Source organism: Eumetopias jubatus, unplaced genomic scaffold, assembly GCF_037043125.1.
Source record: "Eumetopias jubatus isolate StellerSeaLion01/CBP00866 unplaced genomic scaffold, mEumJub1_p1.0 scaffold_2, whole genome shotgun sequence".
NCBI classification, from domain to species: domain Eukaryota; kingdom Metazoa; phylum Chordata; class Mammalia; order Carnivora; family Otariidae; genus Eumetopias; species Eumetopias jubatus.
In genome coordinates, this window is record NW_028274808.1 from 50779271 (window position 1) to 50803804 (window position 24534).

At 35.5% G+C, this 24534-nt stretch overlaps 1 protein-coding gene across 8 annotated transcripts in view; it reads left to right on the plus strand.

Annotated features, from left to right (window-relative positions):
- HMBOX1 (homeobox containing 1) overlaps nt 1–24534 on the plus strand; it is a 199903-nt gene that overhangs the window by 128030 nt on the left and 47339 nt on the right. For all 8 annotated transcript variants that reach the window (XM_028114269.2, XM_028114270.2, XM_028114264.2 and 5 more), the window contains exons 5-6: nt 3374–3484; nt 14611–14764. In XM_028114269.2, coding sequence (XP_027970070.1) covers nt 3374–3484; nt 14611–14764 — 265 coding nt within the window. The remainder of the gene's footprint in view (nt 1–3373; nt 3485–14610; nt 14765–24534) is intronic.

Genomic DNA, 24534 nt, shown 5'->3' on the forward strand with positions numbered 1-24534 from the left:
TATGAAAACTGATACTAAATATACAGGGAAGAAATTCTTTATTTCCTCCTCACACAAAAGACTGGATAGGGAAGATACTTTTTTTCTCTCCTTTTGTTTTATTAAATTAATAATTATGCATGGAGAAAATTGTGGAACAACATATGTTAACATTTAACATTGCTTACCTCAGGGGAATTGACAAGAGAAGGTTGAAATTAACTTCTTTTTGCACATATCTCTTGTTTAACTTCATTACAGTGTTTTTAGAACAACCAGTAAAGCATGTAGTGATTATAGGGAAAGGCTAAAAATAAATGAAATGAATTAATACATATTTGTAGGAAGATTAAGAAAATAATCTAAAGATATGCAATGTAGGAAGAGTTTTCCACTCTAAATTCCTACTGTGTATCTTTGGCTATGTGTAAGCTTTTGTTACTTACTATACAAAACAATGTACAGTATATAAAAATATATTTATAAGACTATATACTTTTTCATTTATATCATGGGCACCTTTCCATATTGATACATACCAATTTATTTTTTAAACATTGCATAGAATTTTGAAGACTTTTGGGGGGAACTTTTTTTTTAATTGAAATATGTACAGAGAAAAGTATCCAAGCTTAATGACTTTTACAAAGTGAAGACATGTTTAACTACCATCCAGATCAAGATCAGTAACGATGCCAGGGCGCCTGGGTGGCTCAGTAGGTTGGGTGTCTGCCTTCGGCTCAGGTCATGATCCCGGGGTCCTGGAATGGAGCCCCGCATCCTTCAGGGCTCCCTGTTCAGTGGGGAGTCTGCTTTTCCCTCTCCCTCTGCTCCTACCCCTGATCGTGGGCTTGTGTGTGCGCACGCGCTCTCTCTCTCTCTTGCTCTCTCAAATAAATAAATAAAATCTTTTAAAAAAAATCAGTAACGATGTTGATAACCCTTCTTCATACTGCCTCCCAGTTAATGAACCTTCTTCCTATCCATAGGTAACCACTCATATAGATAAGTTGTGTCTGTTTTTTAACTGTATATAAATTGAGGCATACAGTCGTGTGTGGCTTTTTTATGTGTGTGGCTTTTTGGGGGGGCCTATATTATTTTTGTGAGATTTATTTATGTGGTTCCATGTAGCAGTGGTTTATCCCTTTTCTGTTTGGTATGGTAGGTAGTCTTTAGTAGAATGCATAAATCATGATTTTTATGTATTGTCCTACTGATGGGTGTTTGAGTTGTTTCAGATTAGGGATTATTATGAGTAATGCTTCTGTAGGCCTGTATGTGTACAAGGTGTACATGCCTTTTGCCCCACATTTCTATTGAGTATGTGCAAATTGCTGTATATCAAGGAAAGAAATTGCTAGACCATACGGTATCCATATGTTCACCTTTAGTAGATACTGCCCAGTTGTTTCTCAAAGTGACCCTGACATTTTACCCCTCTGTCAGCAGTGTGAGAGTTCCATATACTCTACTTCCTTGCCAGCACCTGGAATTGATGGCTTTTTGTTTGTTTGGTTTGTTTTTGTGTTAGTGTTTGTTTTTGATGGCTGTTTTAGAACATTTTAAAAGTCAGCCCAGTATTTTATTATGTGAATAGACCATAATTTAATCTTTTGATGGGCATTTGCCCTCTTCCTTCCCTACAGCACAGCCAGAACCTGGACAGCTCCAATATCTAGTGGGCTCTGTGACCTGACTGTGTGCAGAAGAGTCAATCCTGGAAGTTTCAGAATCTCTGTATATTCTTTTTTTTTCCTTAACAGATTTTTCTCACATTTCCTCTGTTTCTGAGTAGTATGGTACCAATATGAAGAATCCATATAAAATAGTTTCATTTTATGACATGAAAACCAATTTTGATTTTGTGGTGGTGAATGTTTTTTTTTTTCACTCCTATTTAAAAGTAATGTAAAAAGTAGTATAATGTCTGAAACTACTTTTGGTGATAGCATTGCAAAACAGCCAATTTAGTTATCCAGAATAATTTGCATTCTCTTATAACAAGCATACCGTGCTAGCTGCTGCACCTGCATCACATAGATCCTCAGTCCACCGGAAAACTACCGTGTGAACTACTTGAGAGTGTGATCACTTAGGTTTTGGAAAACTGTTTGATTTTCACCCTTTGAAAATGAAAGGTATTTCCAATCAGAGAAACATGATTCAAACCCCAACCTCTCTTTTAACAAATCTCCTCTCCCCAGTTTCCTCCCAATTTTCTTGTAACATAGGTTTTTTAAAGTATGAAACTCTGGGGGGCTTGCTTTTAATGACTTAAATGTGATCACCAGACCTCCTGCTCCTTCTCATGATAGGAGATGTGTTACTTCCTGATAACCACTCTTCCTGTTGTGCATTATAGCTTTAAAGAGTTGTTGGCACAGGTGGCATTCAGTACCATCCAGTTACCGTACGTAATTCCTTGGGAGAATTTAGATACTGTTAACCCTCTATGATAGCTGAATAGTCTTTTGGAAAGTGCCTTATAGGCGCATAAGATAGTATTATCTTTCCTATTATTCTTTGCTTTTTGCAGTTGTATGTTGAATTATTCATTTTTGGAATAGCTATAATGATCAGAAGAAGCATGTGATTCTCATACTGTTAAGTTTTAGTCATGCTTTTTTACTTTCACATGTGGAGGTTTTTCACATTTCTAATTAATTGCTGTCAAAAACTTCTTAGAGGTAGCTGAAAACTACTGCTTTATATTCTGTTCAGTTTTTTTATAAGTCTGTGTCTTAGAAAAATGTCTTTACCTCTTGAGATTTCTTAAGAGGTCGTATTGCAGCATAACACTAAAATTCTTCCAATTCTTTGTTATCTGCAGTAATAGTAACGAGTCTGAAAATGCCTATATGAATTAACGAATAAGCCAGAAACCTTATTGAAGACGCCGTTTTCAATGACCTCTCCTTTCTCAGGCCCTAAATCTTTTTTCTCAGTGTTGATAATGAATAGCAAAACTTGCTGGCTTGATTTTTTTTTTCCCCTTTCTTCTCAGTATCTGGTAAAAGTTCTAATATTTTCAACCAGGATTGGGCTGCAGGTGGTGGTGGTAGGAATACAAATCTAATCAACTTCCGACATATAACTAGTAATTAGGAATCTCTTTATTTATTTCACATGAACCTAGCTTATGGATTAATTTTAGAGACCACTTTCATGTCTTAGTTAATAAAATGCTTTGACCTCTAGTAGATCATTTCTGTATATTCTGGACAGTGCAGTGTCAGTCTTTACAAAGAAGTCCAGTATTACAGAGTTTGCTCGAGTTGCTTCATTATAGAGTTAACACAGAGAATAAAGCACCCAGTAACCTAGAACCAACAGAACCCTCAGCTTCCCTGTACTTTCAGTACCTGCAACAGCTGTTTCTCTTTCTCCACAGGTATCAGTCAGAGCCGGATCTCTCACTGGCTGTTGCAGCAGGGATCAGACCTGAGTGAACAGAAGAAAAGAGCATTTTACCGATGGTATCAACTTGAGAAGACAAACCCTGGTAAATATCATTTCCTTATTTTATTGCATCTGAAACAAGACAAATGTAATTAATTACTTTATTAAATCTGTGCTGATTGATCTTCACTAAGGTGATTTCATACTTTACTGTTGTTCCTTTTTCCCAAAGAGCACTCTTGCCAATGGCCATACCACCCTGAATGTGCCCAATCTCACCCAAAGAGCATAAACTGTAAAACCTGAGCCCTGATTATACTATTTTTTAGTTTAGTGTCTAATACTATTAGTCATTTTCACTCCTTCCTCCAAGGCACCTCTTTGTTTCCAGGTTATATGCTATTTCTAACGATACTTTGAAAACAGGTCATAATTGTCAGTGGCTGTTTTCTTTTTTTCAACTGTAGGTACACACATAAGATTACATACCTGGTTTTTTATTTTTGTAAATGTTATTTTAGTTAGTAATGTAAATTTCATACTTTTATTTAGTTATTGCTATACCGTGTCTGGTGATCTCTGCTAATGATTTTCTATTTCTAATTACCTGGGTGATGAGCATGTCTTTGGACTTTAGGGTGAAGCTGCCCTGATAACTTTGGAAGCAGCAATAGGTTGGAAAGTAGAATGAAATCTGTAGGAAAAAGATCACCAAAACCTTTATGTCTGAAGTTGCCAGAAATAGGCAAGATCTATGGTAGGATACTTTTAACAAGTGGTATATAAAGTCTGAAGTTGTGTGGCAACCTGTTTTTCATCTATACATTACACAGACTGGTGGTGATGAGCCTGATCTCAAGTTTAGCCTTATAATTGGAGAACTGTCTTCTGTAATACTACAGCATTAAAGCCTTTGCTTATTATAGATTAAATCATCAGTTGGAATATTGCATATTGAAGACTTAGCTAATAATGGCATTGACTCTGAGGTGGAAATAATTTAGAGAAACATATTTGTGTGTATGTGTGTGTGTGCTAAGATTTTTTTTTTTTAAAGATCACATTCCTGATCTGAAAGCCCCAGGCAGAACAAAACAGAACAAACCATATCAGCCTCTCTACAATGAGGTTTTTTTTTATCTACCCTGCCCCCCAGTTTCTATTTTGAAGTGTTTCAGATGTACAGAAGAGTTGAAAGACCAGCACAATGAACACCTGTTTACTCTCTTCTTAGATACAATAATTGTTAACATTTTGCTATATTTGCCTTATCCCTAGAAAATAAATAAATGAATAAATTTAAAAATCTATGTATGTATATGCATGTAAATACATCTCTTTCTCTTCAGCATTCATCTGAAAAAAAGGGTAATCGCCTGCATAACCACAGTCTGTTACCACATCTAAGAAAACTAATAATAATTCCATATCATCTAACATCTAGTTTATATTCATATTTCTCTAATTGTTACAAGAATGGGTTTTTTATTAAACAGTATCTGAAAAAATAGTGATTTATGATTTAGGTGGACAAATTGGAATTTGTTACATGTCTCTTTAGACTCTTAAATCTAGTCATTCAAACTTTTTTTTTATAACATACACTTCTTAAACCATCTAATGTTACAGAATGTCCCATATTCTGGATTTTTCTGTTTCCTCTTAGTGTGAATTAACTTATTCCTCTATAGCCCCTGTATTTCCTGTAAACTAGAAGGTAGGCTTAGAGACTTGATTAGATTCAGGTTAAACATTTTTGGCAAGAACACTTCATAGATTATTTAGAAAGGGCATGTAGTAATGTCTACAATGTATTTTGAAATGCAACAAAATAAAATGGATAAGGAGATGGGTAGATAATGTGATAAAGTGAGTAAAATATTAGATGATTTGAGTATAGATTTTCATCATAAAATTCTTTCATTGTTGCTGTATGTGTGTTTGAAAATTCACAATAAAACATTGGGACAAAATGCTTTGTCGGTAACATTTACCTCATATATGAAGAGGCATGTAATGTCAAGTTGTAGCAAGCACTATCATATGCTAAGTTTGATCATTTGTTAAAGTAATGACCACCAGATCTTGTCTTTGCAATTTGTAAATAATCTATAGGACATCATTTTGCCACTGGTTGGATATCCTCTTCTACAGCAACCTTTTGTCAGTAGTCTTAGCATCAACTGATGCTTACCTAAATGACTTATTCCATTAGGGATTGCAAAATAATCATGATCTTATTTAGCAATCCTTCAGCATTTATTAGCTAGCAGTTTTTCTGCAAAGAACTTTCATTTTTAGGTATTCTTCTAATGATAGCTCGCTATGTAAGCAAATCTCTCAAAATAATGACTCTTGTTGTTGCCATTAGCTAAATGTTCTAAAGCAGCACAATTCAGTGGAAATATTATTTAAATGACACATAATTTAAAATTATCTAGTAGTCACATTTTAAAAAGTAAGAGATAACTAAAATTAATTTTAATATATTTAGCAAATATGTATTAACACTTCAACATTTAATCAGTACTTTCAAAAATTACAGAGACCTCTTTCTCTCTCTCTTTTTTTAAGTAGGCTCCACACCTACTGTGGAGCCCAGCGTGGGGCTTAAACTCAACCCTGAGATCAAGACCTGAGCTGAGATCAAGAGTCAGACACTTAACTGACTGAGGCACCCCCCTTCCTTCCTTCCTTCTTTCCTTCCTTCCTTCCTTCCTCTTTCTCTCTCTCTTTCTTTTCTTCCTTCCTTCCTTCCTTCCTCTTTCTCTCTCTCTCTTTCTTTTCTTTCTTCCTTCCTTCCTTCCTTCCTTCCTTCCTTCCTTCCTTCCTCCTTTCTTTTTGTACTGATTTTTGAAATCTAGTCTGTATTTTACACTTGAAGCACATACCATTTCCATTCAGCCACATTTCAGGTGCTCAGTGGCCACATGTGGCTACCATATTGGACAGTCTTAAAAAAATCATACTTGAGACAACACTTCAAATTCAGCTCTAAGCAATCTTTCCAAAGACTTCACTTCTCCCTTGACTCACACACAGCAAAGCAAATCAGATGGCAAGTAACAAAAACTTCGCACTTGGTGTGCTTAATAGAGCAGCTTAGGCTGATAGCAAAGATTTGGCTAGGTAAATAAGGAACTTTACCTAGGGCTTTCATAAACCTGGTCACATTGCAGCAGTTGACTGCCATGGGGGGAACACCAAAGGGATTGTCAAGATGTTCAAAAATATATAGGGCAGAACAGTGAAGAATTTGGAGGACAAAAACTAGCCCCAACTGTGTCAGGCCATCAGCCTCCATAAGAGAAGGGATTTTTTTGTCTCTTGGATTTGGCACATAGAACAGTGCCTTGACATACAATCTAATCAGTTGGTGAGGTAAATTCCCATCCCACACTGGGATTTCAGGGCTGGGCTCCAATCCCAGACAGGGACTAGGACACCAGGAAAATGAACTGACCAGAAGGTAGAAGGGGACTAAGGTGCAGCTCTCAGGCCCCTGCAGGTGATCTGCAGAATACGGCTATCAGAATCCAGTTTTGGGCGCCTGGGTGGCTCACTTGGTTGGGCGACTGCCTTCAGCTCAGGTCATGATCCTGGAGTCCCTGGATGAGTCCCACATCGGGCTCCCTGCTCAGCAGAGGGTCTGCTTCTCCCTCTGACCCTCCCCCCCTCTCATGTGCTCTCTCTCTCTCATTCTCTCTCTCAAATAAATAAATAAATAAATAAATAAAAAAGAGCACCTATTATTAAAAAAAAAAAAGAATCCAGTTTTTAGCTCTGGGGTGATACAATGTTCTTCTGCAGCTTCAGAAGAAGCTTTATTTTTTATTAAAAAATTACTGTTTTGAGTCAATCAGAGAAAGACATGTATCACATGACCTCACTGATATGAGGAATTTTTAATCTCAGGAAACAAACTGAGTGTTACTGGAGTGGTTGGGGGTGGGAGGGATGGGGTGGCTGGGTGATAGACATTGGGGAGGCTATGTGCTACGGTGAGCGCTGTGAATTGTGCAAGACTGTTGAATCACAGATCTGTACTTCTGAAACAAATAACACAACATATTTTAAGAAAAAAGAAAAAGAAGAAGATAACAGGAGAGGAAGAAAAGGGGAGTATGTCAGAGGGGGAGACGAACCATGAGAGATAATGGACTCTGAAAAACAAACTGAGGGTTCTAGAGGGGAGGGGGTAGGGGGATGGGTTAGCCTGGTGATGGGTATTGAGGAGGGCACGTTCTGCATGGAGCACTGGGTGTTATGAACAAACAATGAATCATGGAACACTGCACCAAAAACTAATGATGTAATATATGGTGATTAACATAACAATAAAAAATTTAAAAAAATTACTGTTTTGTTTATGTTTTTGATCTTATTTTTTATTTCAATTTGTCTTGGAACCAGAGTTAGGCTAAACCATGATCAGGAAATTGGAGGAAGGTGGAACTAGGGCATTGAAACAGGAAAATGGGAAAGGACTAACAGTATTCATCCAGCTGTTGATAAGGAGTTGCTTTCTTTAAGGAGATAGTACCTCCTTTTAAGAATAAGTTCCTCTAGGAGGGCCTGGGCTGGCTCAGTTGGTGGAGCATGTGACTCTTGATCTGGGGTTGTGAGTTTGAGCCCCATATTGGGTGTATAGTTTACTTAAAAATAAATTAAAAAGAATAAGTTTCCCTAATTATATGCATTTGTTTTTCAGTGAAGTTATATTGCTAATGATTATCCCCTTTTTAAAGGACTTTCTATTTTTTATTTGAAAACCAAATCCATAGGGGTTCTGTAGGACAGAATTTAAAGTTAGCTGAAGAGAAGAGGATACTTTGTAATTGTCAATTGGTAGTTTTCATAGCATCAACAGTAATCAAATATTAGCAATTAAAATTTAATATTTAGAAGTTATTCTTTGCATTTTTACTTTTATTGTAAGACCTAATATGATAGAATTCTTTCTAGGTGAATGCAGCTTTGTTGACTTTAAAATAACCTTTGAGGGGTGCTTGGGTGGCTCAGTTGGTTGGGCCTCTGTCTTCGGCTCAGGTGATGATCCCAGGGTTCTGGGATCGAGCCTCATGTCAGGCTCCTGCCTGCCACTCCACCTGCTTGTGCGCACGCTCTCTCTTAGTCAAATAAATAAATATAATCTTTAAAAATAAATAAAATAGCTTAAGAATTGTATTGTTCCTTCTTCGTGGACACTGTGAAACTACTATTGTGTTTGGATAAGATGAACTAAAATTATGTTAGCACCTAAAAATAGCTTACACACTGTCTGGTCATTAGGTGCTTATAGTACATGAGAATCTTCTTTGCAGGTCAGTGCAGAAGTGATTGGAATCTACCTAAATGTCCCTCAGTCACAAACTGGTTAAATAAATGATACATCTGTACAATGGAATAGTAAGGAGGCTATATAGCTATTTTTTTAAAGGAGGGCTTTATATGAATTGAATTTATATGTAGGAATATCAAATTCATAAGTGAATAAAGTAAGGTACAAAACAATAGATACAGTATACTGTCATTTATATAGAAGGAATACATACACACACATATATGCTTATGTAAGCACAGAGCATCTCTAGCAGGCTGTATTTGGAGATAAGAAGGCTCTGTAGAGGCTCTGAGAGACTGGGAATATAGGGTGGCAGGGAGACTGTTAACTATATAACCTTTTGTGTCTTTATAAATTTGGTACTTGCATTATATATTCAAAAGGTACATACAGTTTCATGAAAAGGAGAGAGGGAGGAAGAAGGGAAAGAAGGAAGGGAGAGAAGGAAAGAGATAGGCAAAAAAGAAATTAATCTGCCTTGTTAACAGCTTTCTAGATATAAAAAACTGAAGAACCTAGGTTCACATAGTCCAGACCTGCTTATTGATAGGAAGTCCTTTTATTTCACAAACTTTACTTGCTCATCAGAATAAATGCAAATGGTACTGTCCCATTGCTATCTTCTGGGGAAAAAATGCAAAATTAAGAAAAATCACAAAATGAAGAAGTACATTTTTTCTTTTCTCTAAATGTAAGCATTTAGAAAATAAATAAAAAACACTTGTACATTCTCTGCCTCTATTCTTGGGCTCAGTGCATTTCTCTCTGTATACCGTGATTGAAGTTCTCTTTTAAAACCTCTTCACTCTGGATCCATTGGATACAGGATTTTTTTTTTTTTTAAGTCTCTCTTTAAGTGGACTCAGCAAGAAAAATAATAGGGTGATATTTAGGTTATTTTTACTGATAATCCAATAGATAGAGATATATTGTTGTTCTCTGATAAACAGACCCATCATTAGAATTTCCCAGCATACCCCAAAGCCTGCCAAGGAGTATGAATAAAATAGACTGATGGAAACTGATCAAACACATTTTATCTTGTTTCTTATGAAAACGTTTATAAGAAAATGCCTATTTTTTAAAAGAAGTGGGTACTAAATTCAGCATGGTTGACATCAGAAACCCCTTTATTTAATCAAATTAAGCTCAGCAGTCTTTTCCCTTGTCTAATTTAAACATTACTATAGCAGACAGGGTTTGCTGAGTTCCTCTTGGCTCATGGCACTGATTCTGCCTATTTCTAAATTAAATAAATAAAGTTTGCCAGGAGGCTCATATAGCAAGCACATGAAGTAAATTTGGAGATCAGAAGTAGTGCCTCCTCCCTTCACTATTGCAGAGTGTCAGAGCCTCAGGGAAATCATGTGTGTGACATAGGGGATGATGAGAAATTACTTTTGGAAAAGCTAGTTTCTGTGAATGGGATAGTAATGACATGCTTATAGACACTCTATTAGTTGACTGGCAAAGGCTCACTCAGAAGTAAACCTGTTAAGAAAATTATCTGTACAAAGAGAACATTTATCAAAATTTAAAACTCTATCAGCAAATTAGAAAAAGACTTTTTTTCTCCTGGGTTTAGAGTTGCTAGATAAATGTGCAATATTTTGTTCTTAATGAGAGCCCAGATACAAGACAGAAAAAAAATTTTTCTGTAAAGAAAATAGGTAGCACATTTCCTGTAAGGAAGAAAAAAGTGGGTTCTTTAGCCAATCCAGAAATCTCGCATTTCACTTCAGAGGGGTTTAAAATTACATTGTTCCTGCATTCTAGTATCTTTGTATTTTTCTGTCAGAGTCTATAATTTTGAACCCATTCTTGGGTTATTCATTGCTCTCCATCCACTTTGACTAGAGCAAGATTAACTAAGCTTTCTAGAACAAATCTGTGTTTATTGGAGTGTTTCCAAAATGCTGCTTGTGCTATTTTTAAATACTGCTACATTGAAAAAGAAAAAGGAGCAAGAAAAAAAACCCTCAAAAGTAATGTGATAATATTATGTTTCAAATTCAGTATGTTTACGCGTTTGAAATTATTGAGTTTCCACCCGTCTGTGCATAAGTTGTCTTGATTTCTTTTAAAGTAATTTATTTCACCTAAATTTCTTTTGTATAGAAAAATTGGATAATATAGAATATTATAAAGAAGCATAGTTACATGACCAATAAACCCCAATACCAAGAAAGAACCATTATTATCAGTTAATTTATTTTCTTCAATCTCATGATTAAGACTCTTTGTATTCTTTGTTTTATTTATACCCATTTATCACTCAACTAAGAAAACATGCCATAGTTATAATGTAGCTTACTAATTATAATTTACTGACCTATTCCCTATCCTTCATCCACTGAAACCCTAAAACTATCCTTTTACCAGAAGCCAGGCTTTGGATGAGAGGACCTACTGCCTTGCCCAGTCTGTTTTTACCTCCGTCTTGTTCAGCCATGATAGCTGCTTGACTCTGCTTTGGACCTCTTATCATGACTGTTGAACAAAATTTACATAATGTAACTTAGGTAGATTCCAGAGCCCTTGTTATGCTGAAGTCACTGCACACATGCAGAAAAGTACCAAAACAAAGACTTTGAAACCCTCCAACCCTATATTTTTTCCTTATGCCTAAACTTTAACTTTGATGCAAATGTAATATAAATGTAAAACTTTGATATAGATTTAACATGTAAATGAATGAGTATGGCTATGATCCAGTAAAACTTTATTTATATGGCAGCCAGACATAGTCTGTCATACATTTAAGCCATGAATCTCTAAAGCATTGTGTGATGACATCCTTGTCCATTTGAGGAAGAAGTTAAATATTTACTTTACATCACACACAACAGGAAACCATATATCTGTTAGGGGTTTAAACAAGAAGAAAACTATAAAAATATTCTGAATGATACAAAACATATTGAACACAAAAGAAGAGGTTGACAATTGTGCCTACATAAGATTTAAATCAGAAAGCACACCATAAATAAAGATAAAAGACGAATGACAAACTGGGAAAAAAGTTGCAATCTGTGTGACTAGCAATTGGTATTGTTTCAACACACCAGTAAGAAGAGTAACTCAAAAGAAAAGACAAAAGATATAAATTCACAAGAAGATATATTTTTTAGTTCAGTAAATGAGAAAAGATGCTCATTCTTACTAACAGTGAAATCTCTTTATTAAAGGAAATTTTTTTGCCTGCCAAATTTATAAATGTGAATAATTAGTAATACTCCTAATACTCAGTATGTTGGGGAATATGGGGAAATAACTGGAGATGGTTATAATGTCTTATATTTGTTTTATGTTATTGTGTAACAGATTACCCTACAACTGAGCAGCTAAAAACAACAAACATTTATTATCTTACAATTTCAGTGGGTTAGGAATCCAGGAGTGGCTTAGCTTAAATGGTTCTGCTCAGAGTTCTTATGGGGTTGTAGTTGAGCTGTCAGCCAGTTAGACAGTCTGCCACTGACCACTACCGTTGAGTGTTGGCTGGCCCCAGTTTCCTTCCTGCCCTTTGCCAGGGATTTCACGTTCTCTCACTTGGGCTCCCTGAGTGTCCTTACAATTGGGCAGCTATTTTTCCCCTGAGCAAGTGATCTAAGAGATAGAACTGCTAAGACAGACACCATGGTGTATTCTATAATGTCAGAAATGACATATGACTTCTTCCATATGTTATTGGTCACACAGACTAATCCTGGTATATAGTATGGGAAGAGACTACACAACAGGTGAATACTAGGAGGCAGGGATCCTTTGGAACCACCTTGGGGGCTGACTACCGCATGGCCGTATTGGTACTGTATGCCTAGGGCCTTATTTCTCCCTGTCTGCTGGGCTATACAGTTCTCTACGTGGTGTCTGCTGCAAATGGAACACCCAGAATGGCTTTTTTTTCCCTCAACTGTGGCACCTGGGGGCTGGCTGGGCATCTTTCACCCCATGTGGCTAGCTTGGGCTTCCTTACAGTATCGTAGTCTCAGGTTAGTCATACTTCTTAATATGGCAACTCACTTCCCCCAGAACCAGCATGCAGAAGATCTAGTTAGAAGCTGCAAAGGGTCTTATGATCTAACCTCGCACTGTTTCCATTTTCTGTTGTCAAAACATGTCACAGGACCAGCTTAGAATTCAAGGGTATGATTACCAGGAGGTGTGACTTATTATGAAGGGCCATATTTGGAACCTTTCCCAGGAAGTTATGCTTCAGAGAGATGATGCTGGCTTATTCTAAAGCTAGTTAAAGTAATACAAATTGATCTGATTCTTTGAAGATAAAATTGACAGTGTTGCCTATGGACTAGATATATGGTATTTGGGAGAAATAGAGAGGTCAAAGATGAATCTGAGAACTTTGAGCCAAGCAATTTGAAGAATAGGGATGTCATTTACTCAGATGGGAAGGGCTACAAGACAACAGGTTTGGAGAGGAAAATCCGGATTGGTTAAAATATTGGGCCTCTGTAATACATATTATAAATATGTAGCTATCAAGGGGGATCTACAAAGAGATCTGCATGTAGCAAAGTAGAAATACTATCCAAGTTATTAATTACAAGGTACAATAAATAAAGTATGATTCTTATGAAGAAATAAATATGTATTTATTAATATGTGCATTATTGCACATAATTCTAACAATATCTAACCAGTCTTTCTAGGGCTATATTAAGAGTTTGTATTTTATTCCATAGGCAGTGGGAACTTTTTGAAGGCTTTTGGTCAGTGGCATGCTATGATCATAATTATGCTTTGGGAAGATGAATTTAACAGTATAAAGAATGAAGGAACAATGGGAGATCCAGAGATTGAACTTTATGAACACATACCAAGTTATATTTAACTTCTTTGAAGTAACTCTACAGAGGTCAGAGACAATGTTGGGTTTTTTTGTTTTTGTTTTTTGGGTTTGTTTTGTTTTGTTTTTTCTGACTTCTAACCTAGAGCAAGCCAAAAGAAAGGGACGCCCCCCTTGATAAATACTGATAAATGGTGAACTAATGAATACATGCATCATCAGCAGTTCATTGAGAAAAGGCTAGTCTAAATTAATAAAACATCCCAATTACATTTTCCCCCATTGGTTTTATTACATTCAACTGGTAACAGAAAACAGTATAGCTTTAACACATAGTAGACCTATGGAGATCTGATTTTAGTTAACTAGTAGACTAAAATCATGTCGAATACTACCTTACTGTTTTTGATGCTATATTTGACTTTTTTCTTTAAGAATTTACAACAATTAGGGTTATTTTAAATTCATCTCCTACCTGCATACATTTAAGGGCTCCATTTTCTCAATAACAAGAGTCCTTTGAGTGGTAATGAAAGGTTCTGATCATATAGTGTATATTGTTCAAAAGATTAAACTGTCAGAAATTTCAAGAAAGATTTTTCAGAAGAGACTGATTAAGTTGTCATTGGTCCAAAGACCATACTTCCCTTTTCCCCTAAAGAGACAGATTTTGGGCTTTGTTTCAAAAAATGACATAAACAAAGATAAAAGACAAGTGACCCCCCCCCCAAAATGACATTTTGAAGTAATTAATGATAAACTTTTTAAGGAAGAGTTTTTGTCCCTTTGGATTTTTGTTTGGGTCAAATTGTTTTTCCCCCACAGTACAAACTGCTTCAGTGCCTGTACCCTCTGGCACAGAGGCTAGGCAATGGTTTCACAGCAACAGTTAGCATTGGCATGGGGCAGGCACTATGAGAGGCCTAGGAGATTTTTTAAAAAATGTAAATATCAAGTGTATTTGGCTTGCAAGTTCCAATGGAAGGACAAAAATTGTTGTTGAGTTCATGATTATATTTGTCATTGATTTTAATAAATTGCAAGATATTTGCTAAAAATGTCTTGTTTATTTCAGGGGCTACACTAAGTATGAGACCAGCCCCCATTCCAATAGAGGACCCAGAGTGGAGACAAACACCTCCCCCAGTCTCTGCCACATCTGGCACCTTCCGACTACGGCGAGGGAGTCGATTTACCTGGAGAAAGGAGTGCCTGGCTGTCATGGAAAGGTACACGTGTCCTTTCCCATAAGCAATCTCCCAACCTTAGGAAAGAGAGAAACCTCAGACAGATTTGGACAGCTTTCATTTCAGACAAGTAATTTGGGATCTAGGTTCTATCTCTGAATGTATTTTGGAGTATTATAAATGCTATATTGAAATAAGATGATCTTACCATTGGGGAAGTCATAAAATTGGAGTTAGCATCTTTGAATATAACTTAATAATTTCAATAATTTCAGGAACTAGAAAGAATTTTTTTAATTTAAATCTTTATTTTGTATTTTGTAAACACTCTTCAAAGTCTTATTTTCATAAAAAATATTGAATACTTATATAGGAGGCTGCTGAGATTTTACTTCTTTCACTCAGGAGTATGGCTTAAATGAGCTTAGTCCCAAAGGTTAGAAATACATGTTTTTACTTTGATTTGGTAATTTATCTTCAGACTGCAGCACCAGTATCTGGTCCATAGTAAGTACTCAGTATGTTTTAGACTGGAATTAGACCTTAGCTTCAGTTTTCATATCTGAAATGGTATAAATTAATTAAATATGATTATTAAATGTTCAGTATATTTAGGGTGGATCCTGTAGTAGAATTATCCTTTTAGTCTCCTACCTGTAAGTAATGTGTATGGAATTTTGTTTCAATGGAGAGTTTTATATTCAATAAGGTAATGTTTTCCATTAGAAAAGTATTACTTCCTAAGATTAAATATAGAGAAAAAGAATATATTAGGCAAAGGTAAAAACAATTGAATTTTCATATCGAGATTTCTCAATAATTTAAATAATGAAAAAGAATGGAATTGAATGTTTAAAACTGGGTTTAACTTCTAAACTGACATAGAATACATATTTACATTGAAGCAGCTTCACTTTTTTTCCCAATTATCTAATCTGACCAGTCGAATGGCAAACTGGAAAGAGCATTTGACTCAGAGTCAAAGACCTGAAACCTGGGTTTGGCTTTGCCATTTAACCAGCTGTGCAACTTCATCCAGGTCACAAACTCTGAGCAGTAACTTCTTCATCTATAAAATGAAGTCTTTCAGTAGCCAGTAGTGAACCATACGTCATCCAGGACTTTTGCCATCTCTCTTTCTGCCTCTTTCCTGATTACCTCCCAGCTCATTAGACATCACTATCTGAAATAGAGGGAGATTGAAAAATGCCAAAGTTGAGGCCTTGGTTTTTGTTTTTGGGTTGAAATTTAAAAGTTTGCTTAAAGTAGGCATAATGAGACTGTAGATTATTCATTGATGTTATCATATGTTGCTTTCCTTATTCACTTTATTGTAAATTCCAGTAGAGGCCATTCATTAAATAACGAATCCTTATATGCTTGAGCAGTTAAAGTGGAAGAGTGAGATTTTTTCATCCCAGAGCCCTGACATTTACAGTCTGCTTTATTTTTCTCATCTAGAAACTTTGATTCTTTCAAAAAATTTCCTCAGAACCTACCACATAATAGACATGAATTTAAATAATATCAAACTTAAATTATTTGTAGCATTATACATTTTCCTCTGGGTAACAAAAATAAGCTTTGGTATTAGTTTCTAGTTGGTGTAAGTTCTAATTTTGCTACTGATTCAGCCATTTAATTTTTTCATGAAGATACCAATATACATTTATCATAATGTCAGTATGAGGAAAGATTAATGTTAAAATTGATAATATTAATAATGGTAGGTGATATTCCTAATGCATATTCAAAATTGAACCTCGCAAGCTTTGCAGTTATTTTTTTTCAAAGCCAACAAAAACTACTCATAGAATCACACTGTTCAAATTTCAGTTACAAAGATACTGAGGGGTGTCTAGGTGGCTCAGTCGGTTAAGCATCTGACTCTTGGTCTTGGCTCCAATCTTTATCTCAGGGTTGTGAATTCAAGCCCAGCCCCACATTTTTTAAGCCCACTTAAAAAATATGTATATATATGAGCACTTACCCTGTGTAAAACTCCCATTTAATCTTAATTTTCACCTTTTAACCTTAATTTTAATTAATAAATGTCATTAATCCAGGAATTGGTTACCTTTGGTTTAATTTTATCTTACTTGGCACAACCAGTAAGAAAGTATGTGGTTTATTCCAGTAGTTGCAAAAATGCAAAAGCCTCTCAGGGTATTTAATAGCAGTAGATCGTGGTATGATTTCATTCTGTGAAAGTGGAACTTTTTATTTTCTAACATGGAATATAAAATTCCCTGGCCTCAGAGCAATGCATGATGTTTTTCATTTTTTCAGTACACTGAATAGGTGAATAAATATATATGCACAGACTGTAAAGCCAGCAAGTACTAGGCTTACTCAAGTATATTAGTATAAGCCAAAAATTATTCATTCTTCATACCCTACACCAAGACAAATTTCAAATGAATCAAAAAAACGAATTCATATAAAATAATAGAAGAAAATATGGGTACCCTGGAAATGATGAAATTTTTCCTAACTAGGACTCAAAATCCAAAATATGGGAAAGGATTGATAAATTTGGTTACGTACGTTAAAAGAAAAACTTTGGGGAGAAAAAACTGTGAACAAAGTAAAAAAAAAAAATTGGAAAAAATATTTGCTGCATATTATTATCCCTGATATATAAACTTTTAAAAGAGAGAGAAGACCACCAACTCTATAGAAAACTAAAGATATCAGCAGAAAAACAAATGCAAGTGCCTCTTAAACATATAAAAGGATGTTCAATTTAACTCATAGTAAGAGAAATACATATTAAAATTACACTGAGACACTATTCTTCTCCTATCACATTGGCAAAAATCCAAAAGTTCCATAACGTTTTTTTATTGATTAAGCTGTAGGGAAATGGGCACTCTCATACATTGCTTGTGGGAATGCAAAATGTAACAACTTCCACGGACAGGAATTTGACAGTATTGGAGACAATTACCCATGGATTTGCCCTTTGACTCAGCATTCTCACTTCTAGTAAATTATCCCAGAGATAAACTGACAAAAGTATAAATATAGCAACCCTGTTTGCAATAATATCAAAATATTGAATACAACCTATGTGTCTATTGGTAGTGGACTGGGTAAATAAATTACAGTAAATCCATATGTTGGATGCCCAAGTTCAAATAATAGAGTGCTATGCAACAGCAAAAGGAATGAATTTTCCTTTCTACAGAATGAAAATCATACTGTGTCCTTCTGTACTATCACTATTAAATATTTCGTAAGGCTTTTTTGCATTTTTGTATCCATCGGAATGAATACTTTTCTATATACAGTGATCTTCAGAATATAATGTTAAAAAAAAGTGTCAGTTGTATATAGTAGGCTATTATTTATGTATTTATGTATTTGCTTATAATTTGTTTTAAGATGAAGGAATATGCCATAAAATAAAATGGTTACCAATAGGAGAAGAGAAAAAAACAGATTGGAGGGGGCAAGAATAGAAGCTTGACTTATCTAAATATACCATGTTTTCACATTTAACCATGTAAATATTTTATGTAATTATAAAACAAAATTAGGTTGAAATGGGGGCGAAGGTAACCCCTAAAATAACTAAAATGAAACAAAAGTGTGACCTAAACATTCATGAACTGTATCAAATAACTTTATAACACAGTATTTTGACTATGCTTCTTGATGGGGTACAGTTTAGGAATAAAAAGAACTACAAAAAAATCTTACCTTGCTTTTACTAATGTTGGTAATATTAATATTGTTATTCCGGTACTATTTTTATTTGTGTAGATGCAGATATAGGTAAGACAATTGTAGTGTTATTAGGAATCAAGTTTTTCAGTGTAAAACAGATAAAATAACTAAGTAAAACACTGTAATCTTGTGTATGTTTGTGCATATAGAAATGTATCTGGATTGTATTCTTTTAATAACAGCCTTATTGAGATACGATTCACCTAATTAAAGTGTACAATTCAGTGCTTTTTAGTGTATTTACAGTTATGCAACCATCACCACAATCAATTTTAGAATATTCTCTTCACCCCCAAAAAACTCTTGTACCCAGTAGCAGTCACTCCTTTTCCCCCATCCTCCCCAACCCTACGTAACCATTAACCTGCTTTCCCTGTATATGGATATGCCCAGTCTGGACATTTCATTTGAATGGAATCATACAAATGTGGCTGTTTGTGACTCACTTCTTTCACTTAGTATAATGTTTTCAGAGTCCATCCATGTTGTAGGTCATTTCAGTATTGCATTTCTTTTTGTTGCCAAATAATAGTCCATTTTAAAGATATGCCATATTTTATTTATTCACTCATCAGTTGTTGGACATTTGGGGTTGTTTCCTCTTTTTAGCTATTATCAATAATGCTGCCATCAATGAAATTTGTGTACTAGTGGAATTGCTGGGTCATATGGTGACTGTGTTCAGCCTTTTGAGAAACTGCCAGACAGTTTCCAAAGCATATGTACCCTTTTACATTCCATCGAGCACTATATGATGGTTCCAATTTCTCACCAGCACTTTTTATTGCTGTCTTACTGATTCTAATCTTCTTAGTGTGTGCAAAAGTAGATTCTCATTGTGGTTTTGATTTGCATTTCCCTAACCAATGGTGTTGAATATCTTTTCATATGCTTATTGGCTATTTCTGTTTTATCTTTGGAGAAATGTCTATTCAGATCATTTGCTCATTTTTAAAGTTGGGTTTATTTGTCTTTATATTGAATTGTAAGTTTTCTTTATATGTTCTAGGTACAAGTCCCTTATAAGATACATGGTTTCCAGATATTTTTTTTTGCCCCTTGACATTTTATTTATTTATTTATTGAATTTTTAAGATTTAAATTCAATTAATTAACATGTATTATTAATTTCAGAGGTAGAGGTCAGTGATTCATCAGTCTTATATAATACCAGTGCTCATCATATCATGTGCCCTTCTTAATGTCTATCACCCAGTTACCCCATTCCCCCACCCACCTCCCCTCCAGCAGCCCTCAATTTGTTTCCTGTGATTAAGAGTCTCTTATGCTTTGTCTCCGTCTCTGATTTCATTTTGTTTTAATTTTTTCCTCTCTTCTCCTATGATCATCTATTTTGTTTCTTAAATTCCACATATGAAATCATATGATAATTGTCTTTCTCTGATTGACTTATTTTGCTTAGCATAATACCCTCTACTTCTATCCACATCATTGCAAATGACAAGATTTCTTTTTTTATGGCCGAGTAGTATTCCACTGTGTGTGTGTGTGTGTGTGTGTGTGTATGTGTGTGTATGTATGTCACATCTTCTTTATCCATTCATCTGTCAGTGGACATCTGGGCTATTGTGGGCATTGCTGCTATAAACATTAGGGTGCAGGTGCCCCTTCAGATCACTACATTTGTATCTTTGGGGTAAATACCTACTAGTGCAATTGCTGGGTCATAGGATAGCTCTATTTTCAACTTTTTCAGGAACTTCCATACTGTTTTCCAAAGTGGCTGCACCAGCTTGCATTCCAACCAACAGTGTAAGAGGGTTCCCCTTTCTCTGCATCCTCACCACTATCTGTCATTTCCTGACTTGTTCATTTTAGCCATTCTGACTGGTGTGAGGTGGCATCTCATTGCGGTTTTGAATTGTATTTCCTTGATGCCGAGTGATGTTGAGCATATTTTCATGTGTCTGTTGGCATTTGGATGTCTTCTTTGGAGAAAAGTCTCTTCATATCTTCTGCCCATTTCTTGATTGGATCATTTGTTCTTTGGGTGTTGAGTTTGATAAGTTCTTTATAGATTTTGGATACTAGCCCTTTATCTAATATGTCATTTACAAATATCTTCTCCCATTCTGTCAGTTGTCTTTTGGTTTTGTTGACTGTTTCCTTTGCTGTGCAAAAGGTTTTTATCTTGATGAAGTCCCAATAGTTCATTTTTGCCCTTGCTTCCCTTGCCTTTGGCGATGTTTCTAGGAAGAAGTTGCTGCGGCTGAGGTCAAAGAGGTTGCTTCCTGTGTTCTCGTCAAGGATTCTGATGGATTCCTGTCTTGCATTTAGGTCTTTCATCCATTTTGAGTCTATTTTTGTGTGTGGTGTAAGGAAATGGTCCAGTTTCATTCTTCTGCATGTGGCTGTCCAATTTTCCCACCATTTGTTGAAGAAAACTGTCTTTTTTCCATTGGACATTCTTTCCTGCTTTGTCAAAGATTAGTTGAGCATAGAGTTGAGGGTCCATTTCTGAGCTCTCTATTCTCTTCCATTGACCTATATGTCTGTTTTTGTGCCAGTACCATACTGTCTTGATGATGACAGCTTTGTAATAGAGCTTGAAGTCCGGAATTGTGATGCCACCAGCTTTGGTTTTCTTTCTGAAGATTGCTTTGGCTATTCAGGGTCCTTTCTAGTTCCATACAAATTTTAGGATTATTTGTTCCATTTCTTTGAAAAATGTTGATGGTATTTTGATAGGGATTTCAATGAATGTGCATATTGCTCTAGGTAGCATAGATATTTTCACAATATTTGTCCTTCCAATCCATGAGCATGGAATGTTTTTCCATTTCTTTTGTGTCTTCTTCCATGAGTGTTCTATAGTTTTCTGAGTACAAATCCTTTGCCTCTTTGGTTGGATTTACTCCTAGGTATCTTATGGTTGGGGGTGCAATTGTAAATGGGATCGACTCCTTAATTTCTCTTTCTTCTGTCTCATTGTTAATGTATAGAAATGCAGCTGATTTCTGTGCATTGATTTTATATACTCCCACTTTGCTGAATTCCTGTATGAGTTCTAGCAATTGGGGGTGGAGTCTTTTGGGTTTTCCACATAGAGTATCATGTCATCTGCAAAGAGTAAGAGTTTGACTACTTCTTTGCTTCTTTATGTTGTCTGATTGTTGAGGCTAGGACTTCTAGTGCTATGTTGAACAACAGTGGTGATAGTGGACATCCCTGCTGTGTTTCTGACCTTAAAGGAAAAGCTCTGTTTTTCCCCATTGAGAATGATATTTGCTGTGGGCTTTTTGTATATGGCTTTTATGATTTTGAGGTATGTTCCCTCTATCCCTATACTGGATAAAACTGAAGAGTTTTAATCAAGAAAGGATGCTGTACTTTGTCAAATGCTTTTTCAGCATCTATTGAGAGGATCATATGGTTCTTGTCCTTTCTGTAATATTATGTAGTGTATTACATTGATTGATTTGCAGATGTTGAACTACCCTTTCAGCCCAGGTATAAATCCCACTTGGTCATGGTGAATAATCCTTTTAATGTACTGTTGGATCCTATTGGCTAGTATCTTGGTGAGAACTTTTGCATCCATGTTCATCAGGGATATTGGTCTGTAATTTTCCTTTTTGGTAGAGCCTTTGTCTGGTTTTGGGATCAGAGTAATGCTGGCCTCATAGAGTTTGGAAGTTTTCCTTCCATTTATGTTTTTTGAAACAGCTTCCGAAGAATAGGTATTAGTTCTTCTTTTAATGTTTGGTGGAATTCCCCCTGGGAAGCCATCCAGCCTTAGACTCTTGTGTTTTGGGAGATTTTTGATTATTGCTTCAATTTCCTTGCTGGTTATGGAGTCTATTCAGGTTTTCTGTTTCTTCCTGTTTCGATTTTGGTAGTTTATATGTCTCTAGGAATGCATCCATTTCTTCCAGATTGCCTAATTTGTTGGCATGTAGTTGCTAATGATGTGTTCTTATAATTGTTTGTATTTCTTCAGTGTTGGTTGTGATCTTTCCTCTTTCATTCATGATTTTATTTATTTGAGTCCTTTTCTTTTCTTTTTGATAAGTCTGGCAGGGGTTTATCAATCTTATTAATTCTTTCAAAGAACCAGCTTCTAGTTTTGTTGATCTGTTCTACTATTCTTTTGGTTTCTATTTCATTGATTTCTGCTCTGATCTTTATTTCTCTTCTCCTGCTGGGTTTAGGCTTTATTTGCTGTTTTTTCTCCAGGTCCTTTAGGTGTAAGGTTAGGTTGTGTATTTGAGACCTTTCCTGTTTCTTAAGAAAGGCTTGTATTGCTATATACTTCCTGCATCCCAAAGATTTTGCACAGTTGTGTTTCCATTTTCATTTGTTTCCATGAGTTTTTTTAATTCTTTTAATTTCCTGGTTGACCCATTCATTCTTTATTAGGCTGTTCTTTAGCCTCCCTGTATTTGAGTTCTTTCCAAATTTCCTCTTGTGATTGAGTTCAAGTTTCAAAGCATTGTGGTCTAAAAATATGCAGGGAATGATCCCAATCCTTTGGTACCAGTGAGACCTGATTGGTGACCCAGTATGTGATCTATTCTGGAGAATGTTCCATGTTCACTTGAGAAGAATGTGTATTCTCTTGCCTTAGGATGGAATGCTCTGAATGTATCTGTGAAGTCCATCTGGTCCAGTGTATCATTCAGAGCCCTTGTTTCCTTGTTGATCTTTTGCTTAGATGATCTGTCCATTGCAGTGAGTGGGTTGTTAAAGTCCCCTACTATTATTGTATTATTATCAATGTGTTTCTTTAATTTTGTTATTAATCGGTTTATATAATCGACTGCTCCCATGTTAGGGACATAAATATTTACAATTGTTAGATCTTTTTGTTAGATAGACCCTTTAAGTATGGTACAGTGACTTTCCTCATCTCTTACTGTAGTCTTTGGTTTAAAATTTAATTTGTCTGATGTAAGGATTGCCACCCCAGCTTTCTTTGATGTCTGTTAACATGATAAATGGTTTTCCACCCCCTCACTTTTAATCTGGAGGTGTCTTTGGGTCTAAAATGAGTCTCTTGCAGACAGTATACCGATGGGTCTTGTTTTTTTATCCAATCTGATACACTTGTTTCCAAACATTTTCTCCCATTCTGTGGGTGGTCTTTTCATATTCTCAATGATGACCTTTGGAACATGCAAGCTTTTAATTTTCATGAAGTCCAATTTATTTTCTCTGTTGCTTGTACCTTTATTGTCTTATCTAAGAAAGCTGTGTCTAAATCAAAGCACAAGATTTATTTTCTGTGTTTTTTTTCTAAGCATTTTATACTTTTAACTCTTACAGTTAGGTCTTTGATCCATTCGAGTTTATTTTTGCATATGATGTGAGGTAGGGAACCTACATCATTCTTTTGCATGTAGATATCCAGTTGTCCCAGCACTGTTGAAAGAACTATTCTTTTCCCATTGATTAATCTTGGTACCCTTGTCAAAAATCAATTGACTCTAAATCTGAGGGGACTCTTCAGTTCTGTTCTATTCCATTGATCTGTACACCACACTGTTACGATTAGTGTTTTATTTTAGTAAATTTTGAAAGCTGGAAATAGGAGTTTTCCACTTTCTTCTTTTTGAAGATTGTTTCAGCTATTCTGGATCCTTTGTATTTCCATATGAATTTTAGGATCAGTTTATCAACTTCTGCTAAGAAGCCAGTCGTAATTTTGGTGGGAAATCCTAAAATCTTGAATATGAATTATAAATAACAATGTGGATTTGTTGTAGTGTCTCTTGAAAAAAAGGAGGAGTGTACTTTCCATCTTTACTTACTCAAAAAGCCCGTAGACAATGATCATCCTAGTAGAAATTAGCAGGCCTGGGGCCCAGGTTGTAGTCATAGGTACCATTAGGACTCCTTGGAGAAATGTCTGATTCTAAACTTGGGATAAGAAATATACACAATAAAACGAGGGATCTTATTAAAGCAAGAACGACATTATAGATAGGTGAGTAATATCAAAAGGACTCAGGAGCTAACTTGAAGAGGTTCCTCCTTTCCAAAGACGGGGATAATTTAAACATTAGTAATGATGCCAGTGGTAATAAATTGAAGCCCAGCAAACTTATTAAAAATCCATA